This window comes from Perissodus microlepis, chromosome 12, assembly GCF_051167445.1.
Source record: "Perissodus microlepis isolate ML-2025 ecotype Zambia chromosome 12, ASM5116744v1, whole genome shotgun sequence".
Lineage (NCBI taxonomy): Eukaryota > Metazoa > Chordata > Actinopteri > Cichliformes > Cichlidae > Perissodus > Perissodus microlepis.
The window spans coordinates 18,231,210-18,252,978 of NC_140472.1; the positions used below are offsets into that span (position 1 = coordinate 18,231,210).

The 21,769-nt window shown below is 40.3% G+C and overlaps 2 protein-coding genes across 5 annotated transcripts; both read right to left on the reverse strand.

The window, feature by feature from the left end:
- Positions 1-6: 6 nt before the first annotated feature.
- Positions 7-18,132, reverse strand: aifm3 (AIF family member 3). 4 transcript variants are annotated; one of them, XM_084946005.1, is made up of 21 exons: positions 17,500-18,132; positions 12,382-12,596; positions 9,231-9,444; positions 7,973-8,082; positions 6,674-6,783; positions 6,529-6,573; positions 6,345-6,441; positions 6,105-6,217; positions 5,563-5,649; positions 5,322-5,413; positions 5,097-5,227; positions 4,585-4,700; positions 4,259-4,330; positions 3,871-3,934; positions 3,681-3,757; positions 3,488-3,605; positions 3,287-3,385; positions 3,002-3,077; positions 2,766-2,870; positions 1,447-1,463; positions 7-1,238 (listed from the first exon to the last, which is right to left on the reverse strand). In XM_084946005.1, the coding sequence occupies exons 2-21, from the start codon at positions 12,410-12,412 to the stop codon at positions 1,216-1,218; spliced, it is 1,797 nt and encodes a 598-aa protein (XP_084802131.1). In that variant the 5' UTR covers positions 12,413-12,596; positions 17,500-18,132; the 3' UTR covers positions 7-1,215. The 4 variants fall into 4 exon arrangements, with proteins under 4 accessions (XP_084802131.1, XP_084802132.1, XP_084802129.1 ...); XM_084946006.1 differs by having other exon boundaries at positions 1,443-1,463; positions 9,231-9,408; positions 17,500-18,131; XM_084946003.1 differs by having other exon boundaries at positions 1,443-1,463; positions 17,500-18,129.
- Positions 18,133-19,640: 1,508 nt separating this feature from the next.
- On the reverse strand, positions 19,641-20,719 carry cldn26 (claudin 26). The gene has a single exon (XM_084946008.1). It carries the CDS (start codon positions 20,612-20,614, stop codon positions 19,958-19,960), a length of 657 nt encoding a protein of 218 aa, XP_084802134.1. The 5' UTR covers positions 20,615-20,719; the 3' UTR covers positions 19,641-19,957.
- Between the last annotated feature and the right edge of the window lie 1,050 nt (positions 20,720-21,769).

Below are 21,769 nucleotides of genomic sequence, written 5' to 3' on the forward strand. Positions count from 1 at the left end.
AAGCAGTTATTGTTGGAAGACTTTTATTTCAAAGTTTAGTTATAAAAATGCCATTCCAGACATCTCTGCAGGGAGAACAATGCCTTTTTAATCGCTTTGTTGACGTGTGTGTCAGAGCTCAAGTGTTTCGGGATCTGCGGCACTCCAGGATGCAATCAAATATCTGCTTTCTATCATGAAGCGCATTGCAAGCTCTGAACCACTGAAACTGCAGTAACTGTGAGGAAATATTTAAGCAACAAATTCAATTTTTCTGCTTGCAGAGGGACCGGCAAACCCAGGCCACAATCCTCAGTTCCCTGAGTTAGTAACAAACGTCTCTACGAGGGTGACGGCTATCCAAAATAACCTTAAGCTACTATTGCTCACTATTCATTTTCGAAGGGTTATACCTACTTGTTAGAAAATACACGACTCTACAGTGCAAGCACTAGTATGTGATCAAAGAATAAGAATTCCATTTGTGCACTCTACTAGCAAGGCAACCATAACAGAGAGGTAAGCTGTGAGTCTAACCATTATAATAAATCACAAATTAACGCTGCGAGTGAGAGTTGGTAAGTAGGTTAAAAGCTGCATTCAGGCTTGTGCTGAAGTGGTAACACAGTTTGTTTTTGTTGCAGATTTAAGCTTTGCTCATGTGTCCACATTAAATTTTTTTTACTAGTTTGGGGCTTAATTTAACTCCTGTTATAGCAAGTTATACCATGCAGATCTACGGCCTGTATGCAAGCATACGACCACGTCTGTCATTCACTGGGAAATGTATGCTCTTATTTTGTTACAGTGCATTCAGGATTATAACTATTTACAATATTATCTGTACAAAAAAAACTCATTGCCCTTCCCTGGCTTCTTATAAACAAAGTGTACAGGTAGATACATCTTGCAGCAGCACAGAGGCTGACACCGGTATTGCTTCGTTGTGAAACAAGACAACATCGATAATAAAAGACCTGCCGACACAGTCGCTCAGTGTTTTCAGGTCGTGCGTGGCTCCTTTTGTTATTTTAAAGTGTCTCTTAGGAGAAAAAGCAAGTTTGAGTGATGTCCTCAGGTAAGCATGTCCCAAACAGACAGTCATATCAGCAGGTTTGTGTGTGTTGTGAATAGACTGTGATAGCTGCTCAGTGTCTCAGCACCATGAGTGTCCATATGGAGGTGTCCAAAGGGACTGGGAACTTCAGATGGGAAGTCATTGAGAGCCTTTGTCAATCAACCAAGAAATGTCTCCAGTCCTGAAACACACACACACACACACACACACACACACACACACACACACACACACACACACACACACACACACACACACACACACACACACATAAAATCCCATTACATACAAACAAAAACATGCCAACAAAATCACACGTTAGATCCCTGTGAGTGGCTGTTAATGCGTTAAGCAGAAAGGAGAAAAAGCAGATATTTTTCCATACTTGCCAAGTCGTGTTAACATCCTTCAGGTTTTTTGCAAGCATTATTAGAAACAGAAGACACAACAACAGTATGGTCACAAAAACAAGGAAAAAGTGGACACAAAGGATTCCAGCAACATCATTACGGTACGGTTCTGCTGCATTTAACAGATCCAGCAGTTCCTAATAATAGTCAAGAAACTGATTTGTAAACCCTCTCACAGAGGCTCCTTAACCACTGTGTGTAATTTCAGATTATTAATTGTGATTAAAGCTTTGTGTTACCATCACAGTTTTTAATCCTATAGCTGCACAGTCATGAAAAAAACGTTTTCACAGGACTTTCTGCAATCCTGTGAAACTCCAAGCACACCCCATGATTCAGTAGTTTGTTGAACCACCTTTAGCAGCAGCAACCTGAAGTAATCATTGTCTGTGTGACTATCTGATTTTTTCATCACCCCTCCAAAACTGTGCAAATAGTTGTTATGATGTGTTTGTGCTTATGTGCATTGTTTGGTTTTCACCAAACATGCTGCTATGCTGTATAACCAAACATCCCCACTTTAATGTGCTGCCCTGTTCTTTATTGAGAGAAGTTGGGTTTTTCTAGCAGCCCTTTTAAACAAATTATAGTTGTTTGGTCTTTTTCTAGTTTTACTTAATATTATATTACTGTTAATGTTTACTCATAACAAAAATAGAGAGCATCACAAGCAATTAATTCTTTTTAGAATTTATATACAGTTAAAGGCATAATAGTAGTATAATATTATATATATAATATTATATAATATTATTGGTGGTTAAAGTGAAACATTAAACTTGGAGTTTACTTGGAAATTACAACTGCTTAAACTATTTAAATACTTCATAACTATGCTGGTTCTTTCTTAAAATGCAAATGTACTCAGTGTATTTGCTATACAGTCAATGAATAGTTTGTTAGGTACACCTGTTCAACTGCTTGTTACACAAATGCCTAAACAGCCAATCACATCTCAATAACATAACGTATTTAGGCATGGAGACAAGATAACCTGTTTAAGTTCAAACTCTGCATCTGAACGAGGAATTAAGGTGATTTTGAGTGACTTTAAACGTGGCATGGCTGTTGGTACCAGGTGGGCTGGTGTATTCCAGAAACTGCTGATCTGCTGGGATTTTCCCAAACAACCATCTCTAGAGTTTGCACAAAAAACATCCAGAGGACAGAGGAAAATGACCAGACTGCTTCGAGCTGACAGAGAGGGAATAGTGACTCAAATAACCCCTAACATAAACCTTAGACACCAAAATTATTATTGTAACCACGACCAGATTCTGGTCCGGAAGGACACTTACTCTACATCTCGCTTCTTAATCGTCTTTCCGGATCCTAGGACCTCTGCCACTCGGGATACAATGGGATCATAGTTCATGCTGGCGACAGAAACCACCTCCTCACTCCTATAGATGGACCAGAGGAGGAAACAATGAGAAGGTACCTTCACAATAAAAGATAAATATTAGTTCACAATAGTTAAAAAACAACAACACACAAACGAACTAAGATATCAGAAAGATTCTAGAAATCTTACCTTGTATAAAATGCTACAAAGCGCAGTTCATCCAGATCTCCTTGTATAATGACATCATCAAATCCGTCACCATAACCTCCACAAATAGAAAAAAATAATCCGACTCAGGCCTAATTCTTGGTCACGGGCTTCATTTTTGTTCAGCTAGATGGCAGTGTAGTACCAACACTTCAGGGCACACTCATTTCCTCTCAGTCTCTGATCTTTTTTTCACAGTCAGTCTTCCTCTTAACACAAACTTTCAGGCTAAAGCAAACACTAAAGATGGTTGGAAGGCCCGCCTACCTGCATAGCGTATGGTCTTCCCAAACATGGCTGACCAGAAGTAAGGCACGGTTTTGACCTCAGTGGCTCTGCCCATCATGCTAAGAGCTGCTACCTTTCCTGTTGGTGCCAGTGGAAACCAAAAACATTGACATAGTTGAGTTATAAAAGCCTTAGTTATGGAATATGAATGCAGTCAAGAACATGCTACAACAAACTCACCGTGTACATGAGCCATTTGCCAGTGAGGGACGTTCACCTTCTTGTTGTTGCGCGGTGGGAAAGGAAACATCACCACATCTCCTCCAGCAAAGACCCCATCAACATTTGTCTGCATATTCTGGAAGAAAGATGTAAGAATTTAACGAAATGGGAGTCAAAGAGTTTAAGTGAGGCTCCAGACTCTGCACAGCACCTTGTTTACAGTAATGAAGCCCTTGGAGTCTAAGTGGATGCCGCTCTGTTTCAGGAACCCTGTTGCAGGAACGCTTCCTGCAGGAAAGCAGAGCAAGAGTGCAAAAACACACTTTTAATGTCACCAAAGTAATTTTTAGATAATTAATGACAGACAATAAGGACATATTCTGTATTATTTTTCATATCACCTGCTCCAATGACACACACATCTGCCCGCAGGACTTTTCCACTCTTCAGTACAACCTCTTTCAACTGTAACAGGGAAAAAACAGCTTGCAGTTATGTGCTAGTGTATCTATTGATACACTAACAACTCTCACGCAAAATGAATGTTAATATAAAAACTGGTCTTTTTATTCAGTTAGTTTTTTTTACTGAGAAATGGGATTATACATGTAAAGTCACGGCGTCTCTCAAAGTTATTTAGATCATTTCCCCCAAGAGATGGATGCAATCTTCAATATCCTAAGCTCAGTGGACACAATGTCTATCTCCTTATCTGAGATTTGCCACGTTATCAAACAAGAGACAATAGTGCGTCCGAGCATTGTGCTGTTTCTCTCACTTTCTGAATACCTGTCCATGATGGCCAACCATCTCTGACACCTCGTTCAGCATGTAGAATTTCACCCTGTTTGCCTCAAACAGCTGCGAAGACAAAACAGTTCTAGTGAATACTCGAAAACAGAGAGAGAAAAAATTCACCGCTGAATTTTCATGTGTCTGCATGATCAATCGCCGCTAATGAGAAGATTTACACTCCCATTTGTGGCGCAGTATTGACCTGCGAAACATGATTTGCATTTTAACTAATAGTTTCCTCTCAGGGAGAATGCTGATGATAGAATTGTGAAAGTGCTTCATGTTCTGAAAAGCTTGATTTCCCAGGAGGGCGTCTCTACCTTCATTATGGCTTTCCCTACTTTCTCCCCGAGAGCTTTTTTAAAAGGGACTGACTCGATCCCGATGACAGAGACTGAGTGGGCCTTGTCAGTCAGAGCTGCAGCCACCTCCATACCTGCCATCATAATGAATAAACAGCACTTAACACACACACTAGTTAATGCAGGATGACACAAAACAGTAATACATTAAGAGTTAACACCTTTGGAAATGAGTGGACAATTTTTTTATATGCAAAGCTGTACTGTGAAAAAAACATGAGCAATGAATAGTAGTTAATATATAAAGAAATATATAATGTCTGAATTAATTAATATATAAATAAAACAATAAATGAAAGAATATAATATAATGTTTTAAAACTGTACAGTGTATCAATATATTAGTTTTATCTATTAAATAAAAGATAGAATTTTGAATATCTGATACTTTTCTGAGAAAATAATTTATTTTTTTTTGCGAATTTAAATGTTATGAAAACAATATGTTTATGAATGTGTCTTTGTCTCACCCACAAATGACGTTCCCACAATCACTGCGTTCTTGTTGTTGGCTAGCCTCGCTATGCTGTTAGCATCCTCGGGCGTCCTGAGGTGAAACACATTCCTGACATCTTTGCCCTTGTAGTTCATTGGTTTTGGTCTTTCAAGCAGGAACAGGAGCACAATCGGGTGTCAGTTTACTCATTTACATTCTCAGCTCTTTGGCATCACGAGAAAAGAATATTTTTGCTTACTTGCTTCCTGTAGCAATAAAGAGTTTCCTGTACTCCATCCTCAGGCCATCTTCAAATATCACAGATTGTGTTTTCACATCTATTGCCACCACCTAAAAAAACACAAAACAAAAACAATGAAGGTGTAAATTGAAGCTTTTCTTCAGTTTCTTTTTTTAAAAACAGTCCTAACAAAAAAAAAGATATATACATATCATTAAACATTAATTAATGATTAATTAAACATGTAAATATTAATCACCTCTTTCTCTTTGAGAAGTTCAATGTCATGATCTTGCAAGAAGTCCATGGAGCGCAGTCTCAGCTGCTCTGCCGTGCTCTCTAAGGACTGAGGGGTAGCAAGTTAGCACTGAGCAAAGGAAACAGTTGGAACAAAGTCTAGAAATGTCATTTAACCCTTTCATTCCCATGCTATTGCTTGAAACTGCAAAGTCACAATTAATCATATTCAACCTGTTGTAAAAACACAACAGATCCTGCAGTCATTCTAGTCACAGACGTAATAGGCAGTCTCTTTTGTGACTTGGTAGCCTTTAAAGTGTGTTCTTACACCAGATATGACTCAAAATCTTAGTCATATTTGGAATTATGAATTATTTATATATATTTTTTATGTACAAGCCATTTTCCTTTGCTTTGTTGGTTGTTCTGAATTGTGTAGCTTTTCCTCAAAGGACTGTTTTAGCAGCGCTGACCACAGCAGCACCTCTGCGGTCTGTTATGTAACTTTGGTGGCTAAGTGAGGTCTATCTCATTGTATGTGTTCAGGGTCTGTGTACAAACCTTACTCAGTTTAGGCCTGTCATATGGAGGATGTTTGTCCATAGTGCACATGACAATGCGATCCGTGAAGCCCTCTTGCCTCAGTGTTTCTGCACACACCAAACCGGCTGGACCTGCCAGTAAGTTAACCAAAACAGATGCACATAACATTGCAAGGAAGAAACTCAAAGAAAGATGGAGTTATTTAGGGTCAGCTGTGAGACATAAAACAATAAAGAGGATACACACACACACACTAACCTGAGCCAATAATGAGAACATGGCTGAATCCTGTGTTGGAGTTAATGACTGCTGAACATCGGGCCATGGGCTTTGACCTTTTCTGTGACTGAAGAGCCTGAAAATCATTAAAGAAAGATCCTAGGTCAATCAGGTGGTCAGCTGACTTTCCTGCATGAACTCTTCATCTTCTTCTTCGTGTTACCTGCTTGTTTGCCCGAATGATCACCTTGTCCTTTTCAACTCTGACCTGCAAACAGGATTATGTGATGTGTACACTTTTTGATGATCATTAAAAAGATGATTAGGCAGGAAATGTGTTAAGAGCTAGCACCAGTGTGGAAGGTCACCTGAAAGATGGGCAGGCTGTCCAGTCCAGGGAAGTCCTCAATGTCTCCTGTTGCAATGTTGAAACATGCACCGTGCCAGGGACAGCGCACATGTCCTTTGGACAGCACACCTGAAATAACAGCATATGGCCCATCCATACATTTTGTTTAGCAGTCTAAGCAGCGACACCCAGACATCTCTCTCCCCAGCCATCTTCTCCAGCTCATCCAGGGGGGACATCAAGGCATTCCCAAGCAAGAAAAGAGACGTAATCTCCCAGAGATCATTTCCCAGAGATTGTGGCCATTACTGAGCCAATATTAACCAGTAAATTGGTTTCAGTAAACCAGTAAACTTTGCTTTCATACTAAGCTCCGTCTTTACTACAACAGACTAGTACAGCATATGTATTATTGCAGATCCCATGCCAATCCATCTGTCAGTCTTCTGCACCAACCCCGAGATACTAAAACGTCTCCCCTTGGGCAGCAACTCATCTCTGACCTGGAGTGAGCACTCTACCCTATTCCAGTTAAGGACAATGGTAATGTTTCTCATCCACTTCACACTCAACTGTCACTGCCTGATGAGGACAGAAGAATCACAATATCTGCAAGGACCAGAGATTTCATCCTGAGGCCACTAAATCAGCAACCCTCCATCACTAGTCTGCACCTAGAAAATCCATAAAAGTCATGAACAGAATCACTGACAAAGAACAGTCCTGGTCTTTGAGTCCAGCTTTTACTGGTAACAGGTTTACTACTGGCAATGTGAACCAAGCTCTTGCTGTGGTTATACAGGGACTGAATGGCCCTTAGTTACTCCCTACTCTCAAAGCATTGCCCACAGGAAAAAACACATAGACTGGTTGAGCAAACAATCACGAAATCTATCATCATAGAGTGTCCTGTGGTTCTTTATACTTACTGACAGTCTCATGCTCAAACATTGTGTTTGTTATGGACAAACTGTGGTTAGCACATAAGTTTAGTAACACAGCTCCACTCAGGTTCAGATCTGTCAGGCTACCCCTCCCAGTCATACCCCTCCTGGTCACACTGTCGTTGCCAATATGAGTATTAAAGTCCTCCAGCAGAACACTTTTAAGCACCATGCCAAGTAACTCCAAGAAAAATCAGTACACTTGATTGTCATTCAGCACAAACGATGGTCAGGACCTATTCCCCCACCTGAGGGTGCAGGGAAACAGCCTTCTCATCCGCTGTGGAACACTATGTGCAGACATCGAACTCGGGGGGTACAAATTTACGGGTAAATTAAAAATATATATATAATATATAAAATATATATCTCACCTTTAACCAGAGGTGCTCCATAGTGTGGACACTTGTGGCCCATGGCTGTGAACTCCCCATGTTCTTTAATCAACAGAGCCCTGCCGCTTCCCAAATCAACCTCTCGCATTCTGTCAAGCACACAAAATAAAATGATAGTCAGATCCAGAGTAACTGGACAATGACACACTTTCTGTAATTTTGCCTCTGTGCACCACTGCAGTGGATTTCACCTCAAACATGTGATTGATGATGTGATTGATGTGTAAACTTTACTTTGAAATGATTTTACAACCTCAATTCCAAAAACATTGGGACACTGTATAAAATGTAAACATAGAAATAAAGCACAATAATTTGCAATTCACATAAATTGATATTTTATGAGATTTTATTCACAGTAAAATATAGAAGTTGTGATGGGGGAAACAAAAGGCTGGAAAAGTAAGGGGTACTTAATAGATACAGCTGGAGGAACATTTTGTAGGTAACTAGGTTAACTGGTAACAGGTCAGTAACATGATTGAGTGTAAAAAGATCATCTTTTAGAGACAGAGTGACATCTCTTTGGACTTCATATAGTCAGTCCTGGTGAACTATCACCAAATACAAGTTCTTGGAATCAAGTCCAGATCGTTCATCTGCTCAGTTTTTCATTAAATTACGTGGGAACTGGCCTCACCTAGTTATTAAACTGCTTGTCACTCAAGTGTCCAACCTATTTTTGAGCTTCTGAAAATGAGACACTATGTATAATAAATGTATTTAATTCCTAAACAGTTAATACAGTACTTCTGTTAAAGTTCGAGTTAAAGCAGAAAGTCTGCACTTCAGCCACATTTTGATTAACTGATTTAAAGCTCATTGTTTCATGTACAAAACTACAACAACTGTATCACTATCCCAGTGTGTATGGCTATAACTACATGTGTTTGGTCATGGATGCTTCTATCAAACAATTTCTGCACTTTAAACAGGAGGCACTGTATCTGTGCTACAACTATGCAGGTCACCTAAAAACACTAAAATCAAAGAATTAATTAATTCTGGGTGACCTCCAAACGTCCTCACAATTTAGTTCTTAACTACCATTAACGCTGGGAAATGAAATTTTGCCTTATCTTAATGGAAAAGGAAACACAATCCTGATCTCACAATTTAAGACAGCCTTACTTAATTCAATACTTCCCAAGCTTTACTTTCCTTCAGTATTTTATTTTATTAAAATGTGCATCAACAGGTGAGTGAATAAAAAAAAGCTGCATGATCACGTTCTTACTGTCCATTTTCCAGATCTTTAACGTGGCACACAGAGGCCTCCACATAGTCCCGGGGTTTGTGGTAGAGAGGGAGCAGGGTGGAGTCATCGTCAGAGCCGTGAGCCAGGGCCCCGTTAGGTCTGCATTCAGCAAAGGGGCTCGCTTTGCCATTAGGCGACAACCCGTCCACCTCTTTTTCTTTATCCAGGAGAGAGAGTTCCACTTTTACTTCAACTGCACAGCAGAGACATGGCCCAATCAGAAAATGTGCAAAAATGCACAGCTGAATAAATGCAGTTGATGCAGAATTATGATGTGAAGGTTTAAAATGAAAATGATTTCAGGGGATATTGATGCTAACGATCACCAGTGGACTATCTTTATTATTCCATAAACCTGTTCTGTGTTATTTCATTTCTATCCTTCTCTAGAGTTTTATAGCAGCAATTTGCCTTACAGCCTAGAGAGATGTCTACAACCTTAGGACAAATTGACTCCGACATCCACAAAGCTCAAACAAATGAAAGCAGGAAGCATGTGCAACCCTGTCTTCTTTTTTTCTCTTCCTTCTAGTGCATACCTGTTATTCAGTTGTGTCTTTGGTGATGTGGTATAAAAATCAAAAAAAATACGATTTAACCAGGTTGAAGAGGCTTTTTAAATGATGCTCGTTAAATAATGCGATATTCATGGGAGTGGTGGAGATTTAAGTGCAGCTTCAGCTCTCCCAAGATGACAGCAAAAAATACAGACTGCAGCAGCACGGAGCACATTAATCTATGTATTTTGGAGCCACTCCGTTTTCTCTGATGCGCTGCTGTTTGCTTTGTATTTGCGAACATTAAGAAGCAGTTGTGTAACTCCTTTTTCACTGCAGCAGGCTTTATCTGTTCGGCTGGAAAAATGTGCTGATCATCCGGTTCTTACTCAGTAATCTGGCTGGAATTTTCTCCTGCTGAGCAAGTCTTAATTAAAATCAATGGAAAATCATAGTAGTGAGTGCATTTGCAGGAGAAAAGAAAGAGAAAGCTTTCCACAGCTGAAGAGAATCTCCAGAAGCAGCTGTAATATCTGAGGCTAAATAAGACGTCGTCACACTGATGCTTCATTTGATCAGACTAAGTAGTTATCAGGGTTATAACATACATAAATATATTTGATCTAATTCTTGTAAGTTGCCCAGCACAGACTTAGTAGCAAGCATGGCATAGATAATTATGTAAAATGTTCATATTTTATATTTATTTTTTGTATTTCTTCACATTTTTAGGCAAATAAAGATGGTACAGCAGTTTGTCTTTAAAGGCCTCCCTCCATCATAGACTTTCTAATGGTGCAAATTTACTCCCACTTTTTACTCACTTCTATATAAGTGGGAATAAATTATCCTCTACAGTATTTACTGTATATTTAGAGTGGGAGTCATCCTTATTTATAAATCATAGTATAAAGTATCCGAATAAGCTACTTTATAGGTTTCATGTTAATAATGTTCTATTCCATCTCATGCTTTAACACGTCTGCCTGGGTAGAAGATGCTCTAAATCTCATTGTACATGTGTATAGTGACAATAATAATCTTTTCTATTCTTCTCATTCTATTAGAACTTGAAAGTGACTTCAGCCTTTGACCTGAGACGTTTTTCCAGTGTAGATAGTAAATCTTTGTTGTGCATTGAGTGTGCATTAGTAGCTGGAGGTTACACTGTTATCAGCACTTATTACTGTTCAGCTGCCTGACAGTCATCATTTACATACAACTAGAGTCTCTGAACAGATGATGAAATCTTATTCAGTGCACCTGAATGTGAAGTCGAGTATGTTATTAGAGTACCTCTTAGCAATGCCAACACTGAGGTGATGCATAAACAGATCTCACACTGTACATATGTCAGTTTTAGATATTTGTGTCTCAGTATGTAGTCCTTAATAACCAAAGACAGTAGGGAGAGCATTTAAATTCCTCCCACACACACACACACACACACACACACAAAATAAACTGCAAACAGAGGAGGCTGAGGGGAAGTGTATAACAGGATTTGGAAGCAACAGCTCTGAAAATGACAAACAAAGACACCAAACGGTCCCGATTTACATTGAAAAGCTTCATAATTTTAACCTTGTATAGAATAAAACTTAAAATAGTGTGCTTTTTGTATAATTATTGTGTTATATTTTCTTCACTATCCTTACAACTACTACAAGGACTGCAGTATTTCTTTAAAAAACATTCTGCATTCATAATGCCATCAGTTTTGACAAGATTCCCAACATCACTGAGTGATACAGCCCCAAACCACAACAGAGATTTCATCATGTTTTACAGATGGCTGTAGACACTCACTATTGCACCTCTCTCCTGCCCTGACGTACATATTAACAATTTGAATGAAAAATTTGGCTTCTTGACAGCCACCCTTCAATTGAGAGCATTGCTGATGAGGCTTTGGTGAACAACTGAAGGGTTAAATGCATCACTCAGGTCGTGCCCCAAGTCTTGTTCGATTTTTTCCTATTTCTTAAGGACGTTACTTTCACATACTATTCATGTGCTGCAGATAGTTTATAGGAAGGCTTCTTCTTTTGTCTGGCACTTGTCCAATTTCTTCACATTTTTTAAGGACACACTGCGCACCATGCTGTGATATGGCATGTTTTTTTTTTTTTACTAAAAGCTTTTTGGGAATCACCTTGTTAGTGCAAAAATGCAATTTTATATCCATCAGTCTTTGTTACCTTTGGCATTTTTCATATATTCAGCTAAAGAAATTGGAACAAATTTTGTGTTTTTGGACGGTAGTGACAAAGTGCTTATTTAAAATAGTTTTTTTTTCTAATGAACACTGGTTTATCATTGAGTTAGGTCCCTTGTTGAACAGTGTTAAAAGGTACAAGGACTGGAGTGAAATGAGAGAAAAAGCAGCCAATAAATCCAATACATTTTTGAAAGACCTTCAGAAAACCCGGAGAACCATTTCTTAAGACCACTTTAAAAGAATTAAAAGCCTGGCTCCTTGGAAGCAAAATATAATGAAATGAGGGGTGACTCAAGACTTATAAAGATGTATATAAAGACAAAAAATTATCCAAAAAAGTAAAGGACATCATACAGCAGTTGTGGATTTTACTAATTTACTAATGCTTGAATTGGGCAAACATGCTGTTTACCTGGTTTGGGTTTGGAGAAGCATCCTCCCATGGTGGGCCCAGGATTGAGGGACACCCAGGGAGAGGGAGGGAGAGGGGGAGAGGAGAGGAGGGGAGGTACAGTCAGATCGTGGAGCTGGGCTGCTTGTTTTGGAGGTAACGGTAATGCAGAGCTGGAGGTCTGAGAACCTGCAGGTCCAAGCTGGCCATCGCACACGTCAGCTCCTCCACATAATCTGAATGCACAGAGCGAGTGAAATTGTAAACAACACACACACACCGTCACACTGTGATGACTTGCTGTTAAAACTACAAGCATTAAAAAAAGTACTTGTGTTGTTTTTATCATTACCAAACTGATATTTGTCTTTATGTCTGTGTTACTAATGTGCAGCTGATGTCGCTCTGAAATGTGTGAAGGACGCATGAGTCAGACCCTGAGGAGAGCTAACCCAGCCACTGTTTATCTTTGTCTATGTAACATGTTAGTGCTTGTAAAAAGGAAGCAATTGTGTTAATTAGGAACATGTCCACACACACTGTTGCCTTTGTTCATGCATATTGCATGGGAAACTGTTAAATATTAACAGCACTCCGACACCTATTAGCTTTCTCGTCACACTGCACTTTAAAGGGTTGCAGGGGCCCCTTGAGTTTTAAAATCCCCCTTGTTTTGTTTCCACATTGCCCTCACACATTTCTGCCAGCTCTGGTATTTCACCCACACATACTGTAGCTAGTTACTCACTGGCTGCTATGAATCTCAGCATACACAGGATGGCAGGTGTATCACTCAACGTGGTGCAATCCATCACCAAATTATCCTATTGAGGTTCAACCAAAAGGACTGCTTGATATTCTGAGCACATCTTAATGTCCTTGAACTTTAGAAAAAAAAAACTTTGCAGTACTGAATGGAGCGCTGCTTAGAGAAAGTTCCTGAAGACAAATGAGAAATGGAAAGATCTCCTCTAATTGGACAGAAATCTGCAGCTAACAGTGTGTTGGTGTTGCATATGTACACTGTATTTATTTGCTCTGGATGAAAGTACATTTACTCAAGTACTTATGATACTTAGGATGGTCCTTAGGTTCTGAGGTTTGGATTCTTAGTTAATGCAATTAAGGGCTCTGTTTGAGTTTTATTGTTTTTCTAGTGATGAGATTGAGATTCAGTTTTGTAATCCTTGGTTTTGAGATTTTCACTTTTTTTTTTAGGATTTTTAGTTCCCTCTGCTTCCCCTGTCTTGTATCTGTGTTTGATATTTCATTGTTGTGTTATTTTCTATTTTCCTTTTAAGGTTAACCTTAGTTTAATGGTCTGTTTTTCCCTTAGCCCCGCCCTAACTGTATTCAACTGTGCTGATTATGTTCAGTTGTGGCTCATCCCCACCAATCTCCTGTTGCCTCTCAGCCCTCTCTGTGTGTATGTGTAGACTCGCCTTCCCATTAATTAAAGCATCTGTTTATGTTCCTCTCTATTGCAGCTCAGTTTGTTCCCATATATTTTGGATTATTTCCCAGCTCTGTTTATTTTGGACATATCAACTGCGATAAAGTCTCTCTTTTATTTTCCTCCTTCTGGTCTCGCATGCTGGATTCAGGCTCTGTTTATACCACCAAACTTGACAACTTAAGTATATTTTTGAGTAGTGCTGCACACAAAAATATTCATTTTATGCTCTGCTTTTCTTCATTTCCAGAAAAAGTTTAAATTAAAATATTTAAAATAAATAAATAAATGGATGTCAAGTGCTCTGTCCAAAATTTACTCATTTCAGGTGGGAGGCGCAGTAGTACAGTGGTTAACGCTGTCACCTCATAGAAAGAAGTTACTGGGTTTGAACCTCCTGGGCCCCTCTCTGTATGGTTTCCCTGGCCCTGTGAGTGCTCCAGATTGTCCCCAAAACATACGTGTTGAGTTGACTGGTGACTCTAAACTGGCTAGAGATGTTGATGTAATGTGAGGTGTAATATCCAGAGTGTATCTTTCCTTTTGTCGTGTCAGCTCAGATAACCAGGCTGGATAAGCTGATGGATGATTTGACCTTTCAGACCTGCAATCTCTTACAAAGGGCAATTTGTAAAGACCTTTTGCCAGTGTCTTAGCTCTTAGTCTAAAGTTGCTTTCATAAGGTGCTATAGACTGAGCATGAAGTTGAATCTGATAATAGAAATATCTTAGCAGGTTAATTGTACATTAAGCAGTTTTTAACCTGCCAGCTCTGTTTCTTTCCATGTAACAACAGCACAGGTATTGTCCAGTGAAATCACAGCATATTTCACTCCTGCTTGCTGTATGCTCTAACTAGACAACACTCTTCCCTAAACCTTCTGAAGTGTTGCCAGTAGTGAGAACGCATGTGAAGTGTATCATCTCCTGCTGTGTGCCACATATGAAAAGGACAGCTGCAGATTCTACAAACATTATTTGGAGTTCAAACACTTTATGAGTTGTAAGTGTTTCAACAAGAGACAGAATCCCCAATAAACTTTTTAAATGGTTTGCTAATCCAAAAAGGTAAAACTATCCCAATACTTCACCAAAAGGCAAAGATGGCCTTTTTGTGAAATATTGGCTAGATCTCACTTCATTAATCATCTCAGGACTCTTCAAATGTATGTCATGGCCCTTTAAGTAAACCCTATATTGGAAATGGCTACTAAAATACACTTGTGCACATTTTTTTTGCTAATCATTAAGTAGGGTCTATTTTTCCGTTGTTGTTTTAGGACTTTTACTTAAATAAGGATAATATTTTAATCGTTGTTTCTTTGAGATGTCACTGAACAAGTTGTTACTTGACTTGTTAAGCCAAAATTCTAATGAAAATCTAGTGATCTCGCTTGGCTCTGGCCTCTTTTTAATCTGTATTTTTGCGCTGTTCCTTCAAATATCTATGCCAAGCACATTTCCTTGCATTTAGTTAACATCCATGCCAGCACTGCCAAGTGCTTTCTGTGTAAGCCACTAACTAGAGAAAGCAAAAAAAGAAAAAAAATCAAGTCCCTTTCTGAAGGCTGAAGATATGTAGGAAAACTTGCCCCTTGCATGTTGTCCCTTAAATAATTCGTCACCACTGAAACTTTGATGAACAACAAATTGGATCACAAATAGCTACCATACTGGAGCTCCAGTAAACCCAAGATATTTTGTGCAAAACTAAAGTAGGTTAAGCAGATTTGGTCCTCACAACATATGACGCAGATCCCTCACTCTTTCTCACTATTGGGCCTGTCCCCAAGCAGTGCTAATAATCCTGCCTGCAAACAAGCTGTCAGTTTCACTCACTTCCCTACAAATGCAAAACCTGTTACTGGAATGTCAGAGGTGAGAATTAGCAAAATGCCAACTCCTGGTTGGTGGAAAAGAGGCTGATCTATAACGTGAACGTGAGTGAAACAAATGCCAGCCCTTTGATGGACACACCCACTGAAATTACCACGCAAACTGTGATAGCATGTGTAACGTTAGCAGAAGAGGAACATGCTGCGATCTCCATATGTACTAAGAGAAGATCAGCTTTTCATTGGCTCATTCACTTCATAACACCTCGACTATTTTAAAACACCTGCTTTGGCAGGTATCCTGACAGGTTAGCCTGTAGTTAGAGTTCTCTGATCCTTGGCTGATAAAAGGCCTCATGCTGCTTAATATTTGACCACGCTTCTTTCTTTCCCTCACAGTCAGCTCTTCTGGTTTGTGAAATGCAAGATAAGCCTGAGGAGTCATCCTGCAATTGCGTAAACCTGCTGCTGAGCTGACAGGCTCTTACTGACCATTTATTTTATTTACTAGCAATTTAATGAAGTCTTCAGTGCCCCTGACAAATGAAAGCATTTTAATCCTTGATCTTTTTTTGTTGGTGTCTTTTTGCTGTTCATGTGTTAATTGTTTGCAGTGAAAGGAGACAGGAGGGACAGGGAAGGGCAGCAAGTGTCCCAAGCCATGTCTGAAGTTAAAGGTGTTCCCTGAAATGCCGCCAAGCTTCTGATTGACTTCTGTTTACTCCAGTGCCTACGTGTCACAGACTATGAAAGAAAAAAGTGTGGATTACAGTTACCACAATCCCCATTAGGAGGCTCCAGTGTGTGTGTGTGTGTGTGTGTGTGTGTTGAATTTCATTCAGATTATTCAGATCGGTGTTTGTGTATAGTCTTGCTTTTGTTTCCTTTGATTTGAAGAAATAAATTCAGCTCCATGTGACGCCAACAGAAACAGGAATATAATGTGTGATAAATAAACTATACATTTACCTGATTACAGAGTCAGATACAGTCCTAATTAAGCTTTTAAGGGGAATTCAAAAAACATTACTGCTTCACATGATACAGCAGCTGCCACGTGGTTCAAGAAAACAAAGACCAAATAAGCATTCAGCATTATTTACTGTCCAACAGCACAGAGTTCATGAAGTAGACAAGTTCCTGTGGCTTTATGTTGACTCAGATGCCAATATGTTTTGTATGTATTTATCTGTAAAGCTTAAGTTGGTTAACAATGGCACTACATGGCTCTATCAGGTAATTTTGCTGCTACTTTGAGCGATAACCTCTCCATGATGTCATGGAAAACTGGAACTGAGTTCTTCAGAGGGGTGTACACCCCTACAGGGCAGCTGTACTTCCTTGGAGCAGTTCTGAGAGTGACCAGTTTCTCAGCACACACACGCAGACGCATACAAAGATACACATGGCTGCTGTCAAATTATGATTGGAGATGTGCTGTGATATATTTGATCTGTTTTCATTTTTGTAAAAGTTACTGGTGTATATGGACTGAAAAACATTATCTGATATGCGTGAAGCTGGAGAGATCAGAATTTCTCCAAGATTTTCATCTATTCCACTCATGAATGTGTTTTTATTAACAATGATGAGCCCCCAGAGCAAGCAACTTCCTTATAGAAGTACTGTATGTGACCACAGTGCACCAATGCAGGTAAAAACCCTCTTGAAGAAATAAGTGGGATCTCTCTCTCTCTCTCGCACACACACACACACACACACACACACACACACACACACACACACACACACACACACACACACACACACACGCAGCATCACATAAACACATAGAAAGTAATTACCTCTAACTCTGAGTCCCTGGTGTAAAATGAATGTGAAGGGTCTTACCCGCGTGCATGGAGCAGGTGCACTGAGATCCTGTCAAAGTCCCTGGTGCTCAGCCGTCCCTGCGGAGCACGGCAGCATATTAGCACGGGTCTCCTCGCAGTCTTCTCCCTCTCCGGATTGGCTCTCTCCACTAGAGTATTCCCAGTCTGCGTGTCCCTCCGTACCCTCCTCCGCACTCCTCTTCTTCCTCTTGATGCAGCAGAGGCTCCAGTGAGTGAGTGAGTGTGTGGGTGAGTGTACGTGTGTGTGCGCTCTGCCCCTCTCAGAGTCCCCCTCAGCAGCAGCAGGAGCAGCAGGAGCAGCACACTGAGCCGACCGGTCGTGGGAGTTGCTCTCTTTTGCAGTCCGAGCCTGAAAACGCAGCACGGAGGACCTTTGCCAGTTTCTCAGCTGTATGCGGTATTGATGGAGTTGCTGAGGGGATGCTAACACAGCATGAATTCTCACCGTTCCCTGCTCTCCTCCACCCAACCCTCCTCTCTCTTTCCTAAAAACACACACACGCTTGCTCTCTCTCTCTCTCTCTCTCTCTCTCTCTCTCTGTGTGTGTGTGAGTGCGCGCGCGCCAGGCTTGCTTTTCTGTTCAGACCCTTTCAGCCTCGCCTTCAAATGTCAAAGACCTGACTTGCCAGCTAAACCTGATCAAAGACTTAACCACCCTCCCCAAAGCACTGCCCCAATGACTGCCCACCTATTACACTGGCTGCTCCCTGTAAATGCTGCTTCCATGAGCATCATCTGCTGTTAAAACTTACCAGTGTTTGGATTTATTGTAGTTACACTGACCACCAGGGAGCATAAAATAAACACCGAAGGCGCACTTACTGTGTGTGTGTGTGTGTGTGTGCGCGCGCGCGTGAATGCTACACTTCTATCAGTGTGTGCAGCAGAGGAAGAAAGCCTAAAAGTGCAGTTGTTGCAGTAAATCCTGGGTTCAGTGAGGGGGTAGGGTGGAGCAGGATTACAAAGGTATAGCCTACTAAGTCTTATAGAAATGAGCTCTTGAGTTATTTCCATTCCTTATGCTCCCACTGTGGGAGAGACGGGTCAAGGTCATTCACCTGATAACCACACATTCATTTCCATGGAAATGATGATGACAGCAGTGACACGGGTGATGATCAGCATGCAGCTCCAAAACCTTTATGGTGTTTTCAGAATGCTAATGCTTTCACTTTAAAAAACACAAAACAAAACAGAACATATTATAAAAGAATAGAGATCAAATTAGATCATTTCCACTCTCCACATGGACTAATTTGATGTTTGACAGCTGACAGGTGCACACGCACTGCTCTTGTTTGATGGAAAAAGCATATTTGAGTGAAAGCCAGGGTGGGGCGTGTGGATATGCACGACAAGATGAACTATCAGATTCGCCCAGTGTGCAGGGAAGGCCATCTGACATCACTGACACATCACTCAGTTTAATTGAATTGCCAGGGGTCACAGAGAGCTGCAGTATCTAAAAAGCCAGATCAAGAGAGCAGGGAGAAGTGAATGAATCATTCATGGCTTATAAAACAAATGCTCTGCCAAAATATTAATGCCAGCAGTTATCAGGGGTAGATTTAACATTTTAATTAGATTTTAACCAATCAGTAAGTAAATGCTAATAACGTACATCGCCCAGCCAAAGAAACATCAGAGCCCTTTTTTGGTGAAATAAAACAAAACAGTTTACATCAGTTCTGACAAAAACAGTGAGCAACAGAGAGGCTCTAAAAGGAGCTGATGGCACCAAGCCCCCTCCCCACGAAATGAAATTCAACACAGAGGAGCTGCAGCTCAAGAATGCAACCCCTGCTCATTTATTCACTCCTGCACGGCAGTGAGCACTCAGACTCTGCTCACAACTAATGTGGGACATTTTCATTACCGACCCGAGTGCTGTTTACTTATTGTTCATCGTGGAGCGCCCTTTAGTGTGCTGATTTTAGGTTTCTTTAAGTTTCTTCATCTTTCAGTTCAGCTAATAAATCGGTTTTATGGTGATAGTAGGTTCCTTTCTGGTGTTTTGAAACTTTATGACATACTTTTGTGTGCTTATTGCACACATCACTCAACATTATAACTAATGCACGAGTAATTCAACCAAAAAGTTATTTTGACTAGCTATTACCATACCATTAAGTGAGGTTCCAATGGTGTGTATGTTCTACTAAATAAATTGTCCTCCAATGCTTTAACAAGAATAAAAACTACAGCAGTCATCTACTGTCTCGCATTGTTTTAATAAAATGTGTCGCACACAGTTGCTTCAGATTTTTTTTCTTCTAAACAGAGATCACAGAAAAAAAGTTTTATTTCCAGTTTGAAATCCAGTAAAAAAAAAACAAAAGGGCCCCAAAAACACTTCTGTGCTTCTCGGTAGAACTACTGTAATCTTTCACAGGCTGTCATGCTTTCATATAACGTACATGAACACACAGATATTACACATATGGGAATATGCAAGTTATAAAACCTCCGTCTTTAGGTAGTGCTGTGTCTTTTGCTTCACCTGTGGGCTGTTTGGTACACTCGATGTCTGCCGGTCGTAGTCGCCCATGCACACAGCTACAAAGAACAAAGTCCCTCCAATGACCAGTGCCAGTCCTCCGAACCATCCGGAGAACATCGCCTCCCCATACTCCCATCGTGGCATCACATCAGGAAAACCCTCGTCCCAGAAGTCCACCACAGTTGTATAGGCCACAACAGACACAGGAGCCAGAGTAGCGAGCCCAGACACCCAGGACAGCACCCCACTAAAGATGAGGAGCCTTCTCTTCACACCAGGCGGCTCCATACACATCTCAACCCCCTCCAGACCCGGGAAAGCAGCCAGTACAGCTGAAGCACCAGTACCAATAGACACTGACATGAGCACCCTGGAGATCTGTAGGTCCAGCGGCAGTCCCATGATGGAATCGTAGGCCTTACACTGAATTCCCACTTCCTCGGTGTAGAGGCAGGTGTGCCACAGCCCAGAGAACCAGTTCTCCACTTCATTGAGATCAGAGTTCATTGTTTTCCAATGTGGAAGGAAGGTGGTGATCAGAGATGTCACCAAGCCTCCAACCGTCACAAAGAGCGCGGTCCTTTGCATCATTTTAGCTGTTAGAAAAACCATCTTCTGCCTTTGTGCAGTGAAGTCTGTGCTGTGATTCTGTGTCCAAATCTAAGTAAAGTTAGGTAAGCCATCCAAGTGGCTCTGTAGCTCGTCCCACCTGCTGGACAGACCTGGACGGCCCACTTCTTATTTCTTTAAGAAAATGCACCTGATAAGTAGGAGATAATCTCGTACCACTGCATAACAACGGCCATACTGTTTGGTTTCAGTGTTCAATGTCATCCCAGCGAACAACGAACTCTGTATTTAAATGAAACCAGATATGAGCAGAGGGATTCTGGGCCGTGTGTTTGCACAAGTCAACTTGAATGAAACATGAGCAACCTGTGCATGAGGGGTGCATAAAAAAGAAAGACATAAAAGTTACTGTTTCACGTGACTGTGAACTTCAGTACAACTTTAAACGTTTCAGCAAAATTAGGTGAGGTATGGTCTTTCGTTTTTGATTATATATTATTTGTTTAAGATATTTATTTTGATTTGCAAAATTTCTCAAGTATCTCTACTATGAATAGCACTTTGTGCTCACTGCAGCAATACAAAAGTCCAAAAGAGTCCAGCACTTTGGGAATTCCTTTGTGGGTTGTTACAGATCCTGCAGTACAACTGCCAGCTTGTAGAAAACCAATATAATGCATCTGCATTTAGGACAAACATTTTGTCTTAGTCCCATGAACAAAATTTACTATAAACGTTCAGAAAATACTTTTCTTTTAGTTTTATTGATCTCATACTGGGATTGTTAAGGGTGACCTCAGTACATATATAAGAACCTATAACACATCTCAAATTAATAATTAAAATTAAACCACTTAATTTAATTTAGATCACGTGAGTAAACCAAAATCGCTGCAGTGCAAAACCTTGCAGATTCAAAAAGAATTCATCCGCTCAAACCAGGGAGTGTTGTCTGAACTTATGCATAGATCTGTGGAAACAGAGACCCCTGACGGACATGCTAATTTAATGAAAGGTCAAGGTCTGACCTTCAGCTTTTTCACACTGTGTTTAAGTTGCACTGGCTTTAGTTTGCAACAGTAGTCTGAATTCTAGATTAGCACCAGTAAGGCCAACAAAAGTGTCTTTGAATATTTTACTTTAAACATCAGCTGTTTAAAATTAAAAATTATACTGCTGGACTGGATGAGGACTGCT